We start from the raw sequence: 11,353 nt of genomic DNA, 5'->3' as shown, positions 1-11,353 counted from the left end.
AATTATAAAAATGAACGTTTTACCTGCAATAGTTGAAAAAAAATTACCCCTAACAGGAGCCGTACGCAATGCGCACACTAATACTCCGGTGTGCGTATGCTTATCTCGCATATGGGGCAAGTGTACGCTTTCGACATATACTTAAACTTTTTTACATAACTTTTTTTGTTTAAAGATAGAATAAGGTTTTTTTATGTTTCCAAGAAACGATTTATTTTAATAATAAAAAAAAAACAGAATTCCAAAAAGAGTGCTTTTTTCCTAATTGAAATAAAAAAATATGCGTACGGTTACCCCACGTGGCTCTATGTACTGCTTGCAGCAACGTGCTGTAGTTCAGTTTTTGTTTGTTACTCTCTCAGTCTGCTTGCCCGTAAAGAAAGCGTTCCTTGAATACTGTGTATTCTAACACGATCATTGTATTTTGTTTTGCGTAATAGTGTGTGACTGTCGGGGGATTAGTCTTCCGTTTGTGTTCGTAAGTGTTCTTACCCTAAAGGTAAGTTTTTAAATTATATAAATATATGTATAAATATAAACACATGTCTTTCAACCCTTGATTTTATCGAGTAACCAACTCATCGAAAGAGTCGAGAGTTTCAAGTACTTGGGAGTATACATAATTGGAAATGACAACTGTCGTCAAGAAAATGCGATTTACTTGGCTTGGCCATGTACTCCGCATGTCTCCCGAGATATATATATATATATATATATATATATATATATATATATATATATATATATATATATATATATATATATATATATATATATATATATATATATATATATATATATATATATATATATATATATAACTAAAAAAAAAACTAACTAACCATCACGCCGCTTCCCCGCAGGGGTAGGCAGAGAGAATAGAACGCCAAACTACTCTGTCTTTGCAAACATTCTTCGCCTCTTCCACGTTCATGCATCTCCTTATACATACCCGCCGATTGTTACGACTCCTAACCTGACCACTTTCAAGTATTTGGCATACCTGATCGTGCCATGTTTTTCTCGGTCTTCCTCTGCTCCTTTTTCCACTTACATTCGCCTCACTTATTCGTTCTACATGTCCAAACCATCTCAACACACCTTTCTTATGTTTATCGATAATGCTTATCTCAGCTTTGCATTCCTTCCTTATTTCACTATTCGCACATCTATCATACATCGTTTTGTCGCACATTCTTCTGAGAGATCGCATTTTGACTGCATTCAGTCTACTTTCATCCTTCTTTTCAATTTATTATTTTTATTCTCTTTCCAATTTTTTTTTTATTCTTGCATTTATTTACTCACGAATAGGTATATAGGTACTTCGATTCAGATGCTAATAGAGTTGCAATTTTCGTATTGTCACCAGCAGTAAGATCAACATATGGTATACATAATCCGTATAAGCTAGGTATTGTTTCATATCTGGGGGTAACTAAATACATTGTGTTATAAAAACAATATCGCATTACGATAACAGAACATGCAAAAATGTATTTTTATACGAGTACATAGTGAAAGTTTGTCATTGGAATGTGTAATTCCATCTTTGTAAATTTTTGTTTAATAATTTTCAGACATTAAATGTTTTTTTTTTGTTGATTATTATTAACTGACGATGGGAATCTTCGGTGTCGCTGTTTTGTTTTCGCTGTTAGTTGGGAGAAGGTTACTCACTCATCCACGGGAGTGGAACATCCGAGCCTAAACTTTTATTGCTGACATTTACCACAGCTTAATTACCCTTTGACCCTTTATCCCGCGCCACCAGGGGATCGTTCCAAACACAATTTATGTTTTTCTTGAATGTTTTGATACTTTGTGGCACATTTTACAAACATTATAAAATTAATCAACTTTGTCTTCACCATTTTTTTATTAATACAATTTAACCTACCGGTTTTAACAATAACCTTGTCATCATCAGAGTTTACTTTAATTAAAAATCATTAACAACATTTAAATACTCTCACCAAAAACTCCCCCACACTCCGTAAAAATCGTAATTGTTAATACACTCAGGATTTTTGTGTGTAGTACAAATAATTCACATAATATATATATATATATATATATATATATATATATATATATATATATATATATATATATATATATATATATATATATATATATATATATAAGCTTTAAGCCTTAATTATTTATATGCATTGTGACACCCATAAATGTCGTCCTATAAACAGATTTTATGAGAAGCGTTTTATTATAATTTAAGCAAATGGCGTCGTACGTCAATTATATTTGGCATTTTTAAATTAGTCACCACAAAAATAATCACTAATTTTTTTATAAAATAAAATAAAAATCATGAAAACCTTTATTTAGATCAATACGAGTTTTGGAAAACATGATATCCGTCAAGTGGCTGCCGCCAGTGTTGATACATGTTTATGCCCGTTTTGTCAATCTGCTTTTTATACTACATCAGTGTTGATACATGTTTATGCCCGTTTTGTCAATCTGCTTTTTATACTACATCAGTGTTGATACATGCCCGTTTTGTCAATCTGCTTTTTATACTACATCGGTCTTATTCAAAAGTCTCAAATGTCGTGCGACGCCATTTGTAAAATTTACAACATCTCCAGGTGTGATGTAATGTTGCGCTCCCCTGTACGTGTCAAAAGTAATTTCCTAGTATCACTGAAATAATTACAATACATGTATTATTCTAGGAATCAATAATGGAACCCATCAACCATATCTTTTATGATATTGTTGCAAATGACATCAGTACTGAGTATGATGAGTGTAAAAATGGCGGGAACAAAATGGTTAGATAATTTATGTTTCTTTTTGAATATTATTTTTTATTTTATTGTTTCTTATTATTTTTATTAAAATAAACAAACTAAAATTGATGAAGTTCTCTACCAGTAATGGTTTGTGAATACTTAATTATGAAGGAAAAAAACTTAATCTATATACTAAAAATAATCATTTTAAATTCACACATTCATATAATTATAAATATATATATGTATATATATATATATATTTATATATATACAATATATATATATATATATATATATATATATATATATATATATATATATATATATATATATATATATATATATATATATATATATATATATATATATATATATATATATATATATATATATATATATATATATATATATATATTTTGTTTGTGAGATACTGAAGTTATACTGAAAAAAATTCAATAATTTATTTTTTAAGGAATTGGATAAGGACCACATATTTGATGATGTTGACGACACCATAATTGAAAATGCTATCAGTGGAATACGTAGGAACAACAACGTAAGATAACAAATGTTCCTCATTGATCTTTCAGAGAAAAGTAAAATTCGATATTGTTTATGTGGTGATATATAAAGTGATATTTATAAACTGATATTGAAAAAAATCAATAAATATATCGTTTACGGAGTTCGCTGAGGAATCCGCCAACCACATATTTGATGATGTAAACGACACCACTATTGAGAATGATACGGGTGGAATAGTTAGGAACGACAGGGTAAAATAACAAATGTTTCTCATTGATCTTTTAGAGAAAAGGAAAATTCAATTTAATGTTTGTGGTAATATATAAAGTGCTATATATAAAGATTACGGAATTGGTTAAGGAATCCTGCAACCACATATTTCATAGTTTAAACGACACCACAACTGAGAATGCTAAGGGTGGAGAAGTCAGGAACGGCAAGGTAAGATAGTAAATATTTCTCTTTGATCTTTCAGAGAAAAGGAAAATTTGATATTGTTTATATGGTGATATATAAAGTAATATATATAAAGTGATATTGAGAAAAATTCACCAAATATAATGTTAAAGGAATTATCTAAGGACTACACCACAATTAAGAATGCTACGGGTAGAATAGTTAGGAACGACAAGGTAAGATTATACATTTTTCTCTTTGATCTTTCAAATAAAAGGAAAAATTCGATATTGTTTATGTGGTGATAGATAAAGTGATACACATAAAGTGATTTGATTTAAAAAAAAAATATATATATTGTTTAAGGAATTAGCTGAGGACTACATATTTGTTGATGTTAACGACACCACAACTGAGAATGCTACGGGCGGAATAGTTAGGAACGACAAGGTAAGATAATAGATTTTCCTCTTTGATCTTTCAGATAAAAGAAAAATTCTATATTGTTTATGTGGTGATATATAAAGTGATATACATAAAGTGATAATGATTTTTTTAAAAAATAAATATATTGTTTAAGGAATTGGATAAGGACTACATATTTGTTGATGTAAACGACACCACAACTAAGACTGCTGCGGGTGGAATAGTTAGGAACGACAAGGTAAGATAATAATTTTTTCTCTTTGATCTTTCAGAGAAAAGGAAAATTCGAAATTCTTTATGTGGTGATCTATTAAGTGATGTACATAAAGTGATATTGAGAAAAATTCAACAAATATACTGTTTAAGGAATTCGCTAAGGACTACAATTTCGATGATGTTAACGACATCACAATTGAGAATGCTACGGGTGAAATAGTAAGGAACGACAAGGTAAGATGATACATTTTTCTTTTCGATCTTTCAGAGAATAGGAAAAATTCGATATTGTTTATGTGGTGATAGATAAAGTGATACACATAAAGTGATATTGATTTTTTTTTAAATAAATATATTGTTTAAGGAATTGGCTGAGGACTACATATTTGTTGATGTAAACGACACCACAACTGAGAATGCTACGGGTGGAATAGTTAGGAACGACAAGGTAAGATAATACATTTTCCTCTTTGATCTTTCAGATAAAAGGAAAAATTCTATTTTGTTTATGTGGTGATAGATAAAGTGATATACATAAACTAATAATGATTTTTTTTAAATAAATAAATTGTTTAAGGAATTGGATAAGGACTACATATTTGTTGATGTAAACGACACCACAACTGAGAATGCTGCGGGTGGAATAGTTAGGAACGACAAGGTAAGATAATAAATTTTTCCCTTTGATCTTTCAGAGAAAAGGAAAATTCGAAATCCGTTATGTGGTGATCTATAAAGTGATGTACATAAAGTGATATTGAGAAAAATTCAACAAATATACTGTTTAAGGAATTGGCTAAGGACTACAATTTCGATGATGTTAACGACATCACTATTGAGAATGCTACGGGTGGAATAGTAAGGAGCGACAAGGTAAGATGATACATTTTTCTTTATGATCTTTCAGAGAATAGGAAAAATTCGATATTTATTTATGTGGTGTAAATTGATGGTTATAAAGTGACATTGAAAAAAAAAATCGTTTAAGGAATTGGCTAAGGAATCCGTCAACCACATATTTGATGATGTAAACGACACCACAAGTAAGAATGCTACGGGTGGAATACTTGGGAACGACAAGGTAAGATAATTAAATTTTCTCATTGATCTTTCAGAGAAAAGCACAATTCGATATTGTTTATGTGGTGATATATAAAGTGATATACATAAAGTGATTCTGAAAAAGTTAAATTAATATATTGTTTAAGGGATTGGCTATGGACCACATATTTGATGATGTTAACGACACCACAACCAAGAATGCTACGAGTGAAATACGTAGGTACAACAAGGTGAGATAACAAATGTTCCTCATTGATCGTTCAGAGAAAAGCAAAATTCGATATCGAAGTGATATATTTTAACCAATATTTAAAAAAATCAATAAATATATTGTTTACGGGATTGGCTAAGGAATCCGTAAACCACATTTTTGATGATGTAAATGACACCACAACGAAAATGAAACGGGTGGAATAGTTAGGAATAATAAGGTAAAATAACAAATGTTTCTCATTGATCTTTCAGAGAAGAGGAAAATTCGATATTGTTTTTGTGGTAATATATAAAGTGATATATTTAAAGAATACGGAAGTGGTTAAGGAATCCTGCTACCTAATATTTCGTGATGTAAATGACATCACAACTGAGAATACTACGGGTGGAATAGTTTGGAACAGCATGGTAAGATAATAAATTTTTCTATCTGATCTTTCAGAGAAAAGGAAAAATTTGAAATTGTTTATGTGGTGATATATAAAGTGATGTTCATTAAGTGATATTGAGAAAAAATCAATAAATATATTGTTTAAGGAATTGGCTAAGGACTACATATTTGATGATGTAACCAACACCACAACTGAGAATGCTACTGGTGGAATAGTTAGGAACGACAAGGTAAGATAATAAAATTTTCTCTTTGATCTTTCAGAGAAAAGGAAAAATTCGATATTGTTTATGTGGTGATCTATAAAGTGATGTACATAAAGTGATATTGAGAAAAATTTTATAAATATCTGTTTAAGGAATTGGCTAAGGACTACATATTCGATGATGTCAACGATACCACAATTGAGAATGCTATGGGTGGAATAGTAAGGAACGACAAGGTAAGATAATACATTTTTCCTTTTAATCTTTCAGAGAAAAGGAAAATTCGATATTGTTTATGTGGTGATATATAAAGTGATATACATAAAGTGATATTGAAAAAAGAAATCTATATATATATTGTTTAAGGAATTGGCTAAGGACTACATATTCGATGATGTTAACGACACCACAATTGAGAATTCTACGGGTGCAATAGTTAGGAACGACAAGGTAAGATACTACATTTTTCTCTTTGATCTTTCAGAGAAAAGGAAAATTCGATATTGTTTATGTGGTGATATATAAAGTGATATACATAAAGTGATATCCACTTTGAAATTTTAGAGAAAAGGAAAATTCGATATTACTTATGTGGTGAGATATAAAGTGATGTATATAAAGTGACACTGAAAAAAATTCAATAAATATGTTGTTTAAGGAATTGGCTAAGGACTACATATTTGATGATATAAACGACACCACAACTGAGAATGCTACGGGTGGAATAATAAGGAACGACAAGGTAAGATACTAAATTTTTCTTTGATCTTTCAGATAAAAGGAAATTTCGATAATGTTTATGTGGTGATATATATAAATTGATATACATAAAGTGAAATTGAAAAAAAAAAAAAAATATATTGTTTAAGGAATTGTCTAATGACTACATATTTGCTGATGTAAACGAAGCCAAAACTGAGACTGCTACGGGTGGAATAGTTAGGAACGACAAGGTAAGATAATTTCTTCTTTGATATTTCAGATAAATGGAAAAATTCGATATTGTTTATGTGGTGATCTATAAAATGATTTTTATAAATTTATATTGAAAAGAATTCAATAAATATATTGTTTAAGGAATCGGCTAAAGAATCCGTCAACCACATATTTGATGATGTAAACGACACCATAATAATATAAAAAGTGATATACATAAAATGAAATTTAAAAAAAATTATTAATATATTATTTTAGGAATTGGCTAAGGACTACATATTCGATGATGTTAACGACACCACAATTGAGAATTCTACGGGTGCAATAGTTAGGAACGACAAGGTAAGATACTAAATTTTTCTCTTTGATCTTTCAGAGAAAAGGAAAATTCTATATTGTTTATGTGGTGATATATAAAGTGATATACATAAAGTGAAATTGAAAAAAAATTAATAAATATATTGTTCAAGGAATTGTCTAATGACTACATATTTGCTGATGTAAACGACACCAAAACTGAGACTGCTACGGGTGGAATAGTTAGGAACGACAAGGTAAGATAATTTCTTCTTTGATATTTCAGATAAATGGAAAAATTCGATATTGTTTATGTGGTGATCTATAAAATGATTTTTATAAATTTATTTTGAAAAGAATTCAAAAAATATATTATTTAAGGAATCGGCTAAAGAATCCGTCAACCACATATTTGATGATGTTAACGACACCATAATAATATATAAAGTGATATACATAAAATGAAATTTAAAAAAAAATTATAAATATATTCTTTTAGGAATTGGCTAAAGATTACATATTTGTTGATGTAAACGACACCACAACAGAGAATGCTGCGGGTGGAATAGTTAGGAACGACAAGGTAAGATAATAAATTTTTCTCTTTGATCTTTCAGAGAAAATGAAAAATTCTATATTACTTATGTGGTGAAATATAAAGTGATGTTTACAAAGTACACTGGAAAAAAATCAATAAATATGTTGTTTCAGGAATTGGCTAAGGACTACATATTTGATGATATAAACGACACCATAACTCAGAATGCTCCGGGTGGAATAATAAGGAACGACAAGGTAAGATACTAAATTTTTTTCTTTGATCTTTTAGAGAAAAGGAAAAATTCGATATTTTTTATGTGGTTTTAAATAAAGTAAAGTTTATAGTGACATTGAAAAAAATCAATTAATATTTTGTTTAAGGAATTGGCTAAGGAATCCGTCAACCACATATATCATGATGTAAACGACACCACAACTGAGAATGCTACGGGTGGAATACTTAGGAACGACAAGGTAAGATTACAAATGTTTCTCATTGATATTTTTTAATGATCTCAACAGTACGTTGATGATGCGTCAAATATGGTTTATTATCCCAGTAAAAAATCGGGAAATATTTTAAAAAAAAATTGAATTTGATGAAACTGAGCTGTAAGTTGATGGATGCGACTCAGCGACGATTTTCCTAGATAGTGTCAATAAGTTATACAAAGTTATAAAAGTAGGGAAGTTAATTTCGCATAATAAAGTTTTATTTTGTATGAAAAGCAAACTGAAAGATTTGGAAAAAATGAAAATGTTGTTTTTTAAATTACTTAATGATTTCATGGTAGTAAGTATGTAGGTATACAAGTTCATATGTAGAAGATAATATTATAAGATATTTCATGTTTCAATTACACATCACTCACTCCTTTGAAGAACGTCTTAAATAAAATAAAAAAAGATTTTTCAGGATACCGTTTTTTAAGTTTTAAAATATGTATTGTACAATACAATGTATTGAAAATGAATATCAAGTCACTTATTGAACTTTTTATTGTGCAACAGATCTTTTTAGGTAAAACCTGAAGGTTTTTACTCCATTTGAAAATTATTTAGAATATTTAAAAAAATAATTAAACTATAACTTTTCTTCATAATGCAAAAACAACACTTTCTGTCCTGTGGCGGGTAAATATTAAGATAAAAATATGCCGCTTTTGCTGGGATATAGTACATTTTCTGGGCATTCCGACAACATGCACAACTGAAAATTGTCGATTTTTGATTCATGACGTTCTTGAAAAGAGTGAGCGATATAGTCTCTTACATCTAACAGCCAAAGAAAGTCCACTTAAGTCGTACTGTTACAACATTTCTGTACTCTTCTATTCCGTAATGTTAAAACAAATAAATAAATATATTTGTAAAATACATAATTGAATTTTGTTTGTTTCAGGTGTCCCTGAAAGACCTTGGGGAAGGTTTGGAGAAAATATTTGGACGAAGGATTTAAATAGCAATTAAGATATTTAATATTTCATGTTTTATTTCCGTTTTTTTAAAGGTCTTAAGTATGTCAAAAGGTATTTTGGAAAATGCTTTGATATTTAATGTTATAATTGGATCATTTAAAAAACAGTTTAACCAGAAATGGTGAAAAACAGTTACATTAATCAGAAATTTTCAAGTTCAATATAAGACATACTTATTGTAACATAGTTTAGATTATTTTATTTTCTTCTAATTATTTTTAAATTTTATAACCCTAACACCCCAAAATTTATTTGTTCTTTTTCTCAGAATATCGATTATACTTCATTATTTTCAAAGTAGCAGAATGATAAAGTTCATCTTGGAGATGATTAGTAGTAATCAATCAAATTAACTAGTTAAAATAACTCCTTTTCTCTTTATTTTTTATGGTTCAAAACATAAACAATAAAGCTACGAACATTGAATTGAGAAAAAGAAATAGTTGATATTATTTTTTTTTAATTTCTCTATATAACAAAATAATCCATATAAATTTTAAGTGAAAAGGAGAGAATGAAGAAAGACTGTGGACAGTAATCCATTAGAGTTGATCCAAACATAGACCAACACAGATGCAACGCTTATTGAAAGAGTATGAAAAACCTAAAAATTGTTCGTTTGTTACAATATTTTAGTGCCATTTTGATTCCGACTGAAATAATCAACATGTTCAATTTAATTTTAAAAATATTGTAAAGCGGTATCGTAGTCATACGGGAGAAAGTGACCGAGACAGTTTTTACAAAAACGTGATCATTGACTATTTAATATCTTAAAAGTTTAATATTGCTCTGAAAAAACCCCAAAGGATTTTAAACTTGGAAATATAATATGTATATTGACTTGTTAAAAACGACTAACTGCATTGATGTTTATTTTGTTGCCAAGCAAAAGTGACTTAAATGGCCCTCCTGAATATTTTACGTATTGTTAGTTTGTCACTTTCTCCTGTACGACTACAATATATTGATATGTTGATTGTTTATATTGTTTTCACGGATATTTCAAAATATCTCCTAATCTACACCTAGTATTTCAAAATTAAATCATTATTTTTATGCTTTTGGTTTCATATTGATTGCACAAATTGTTTTTTTTTCGACTACGATATGTAACTAAATAAATATAATATCAATACTTCATATAATATCAATATGATGTCAATACTCAATACTTAATATAATATCGTTTTTTGAGTTTTTAATATATTTGATCAAAAGAGTATTCGTTTTATTTTACCACTACTGTTATTCTACTATCTGCATCCATTGTTGCAAATAGACCGCATCAAATTTATGCCATGTTTATTTGATCGTTTATTAAATGAAGGAAAAGCAAGGTCCTGCGCTTCAAGTACCCGTCCAGGGTACTTAATATAAGATAATAGATTAATTAATAAAATAAATATTAGTGTGAGAGTATACGCTTGTATTTCTTTTCCCCCCCACCCTGGAAATCGAATCTAGGAACTTCAGCATAGTAACCAAACGGGGAAACTACTACACTATGGAGGCAGAGTAACATCAAGATTACAAAAATCTTGTTTTTCATGGTATGTATTTCAAAACCGTGCCAAATTTCATGGCGAAAATATGTGATTTTTTTTTGTTTAGAAATATTTATTAAATGGGGATTTTACGCATTTAGTGGTACAAAATTTTTTTGTGAAAAAAGAGTGAAAAATAAATTAATTCGACCCTCTTGGAAATCTTTAGGGACCTCCAGAATGGTAGCCAAATGTGGTAACTACTACACCGTGGAAGCGACCCTTAGATTTTTTTTTAAGGAAAAACTATCTGTAACTTTTACTCTGTCCATAATGTAAAAATCCAACAAAATATTAATAGAATTTGTAAGATAAATAAATTAATGGGATCAAAACAGAATGAGAAAAAATGTACCTC

At 29.0% G+C, this 11,353-nt stretch overlaps 2 protein-coding genes and 1 long non-coding RNA gene across 3 annotated transcripts; all 3 read left to right on the top strand.

The window, feature by feature from the left end:
• The first annotated feature begins 3,245 nt into the window (after positions 1-3,245).
• LOC148306896 (uncharacterized) lies at positions 3,246-4,782 on the top strand. Its single transcript, XM_088264253.1, has 6 exons — positions 3,246-3,318; positions 3,573-3,728; positions 4,050-4,133; positions 4,264-4,347; positions 4,476-4,559; positions 4,690-4,782. The coding sequence occupies exons 2-6, from the start codon at positions 3,594-3,596 to the stop codon at positions 4,780-4,782; spliced, it is 480 nt and encodes a 159-aa protein (XP_088120379.1). The 5' UTR covers positions 3,246-3,318; positions 3,573-3,593.
• Positions 4,783-4,899: 117 nt separating this feature from the next.
• On the top strand, positions 4,900-5,407 carry LOC148306895 (uncharacterized). The gene is made up of 3 exons (XR_015837930.1): positions 4,900-4,986; positions 5,115-5,198; positions 5,314-5,407. It is a non-coding gene; the product is annotated as an uncharacterized LOC148306895 (long non-coding RNA).
• A 509-nt stretch (positions 5,408-5,916) lies between these two features.
• LOC148306894 (uncharacterized) lies at positions 5,917-10,447 on the top strand. Its single transcript, XM_088264261.1, has 9 exons — positions 5,917-6,008; positions 6,138-6,221; positions 6,350-6,433; positions 7,392-7,475; positions 7,604-7,687; positions 7,930-8,013; positions 8,142-8,225; positions 8,352-8,444; positions 9,373-10,447. Exons 1-9 carry the CDS (start codon positions 6,006-6,008, stop codon positions 9,427-9,429), a joined length of 657 nt encoding a protein of 218 aa, XP_088120387.1. The 5' UTR covers positions 5,917-6,005; the 3' UTR covers positions 9,430-10,447.
• The last annotated feature ends 906 nt before the right edge of the window (positions 10,448-11,353 follow it).

The sequence above is a fragment of the Brachycentrus maculatus genome, unplaced genomic scaffold, assembly GCF_059751285.1.
Source record: "Brachycentrus maculatus isolate JH-2025_06_01 unplaced genomic scaffold, ASM5975128v1 h1tg000221l, whole genome shotgun sequence".
Lineage (NCBI taxonomy): Eukaryota > Metazoa > Arthropoda > Insecta > Trichoptera > Brachycentridae > Brachycentrus > Brachycentrus maculatus.
This window is presented reverse-complemented; position numbering and strand designations above follow the sequence as displayed.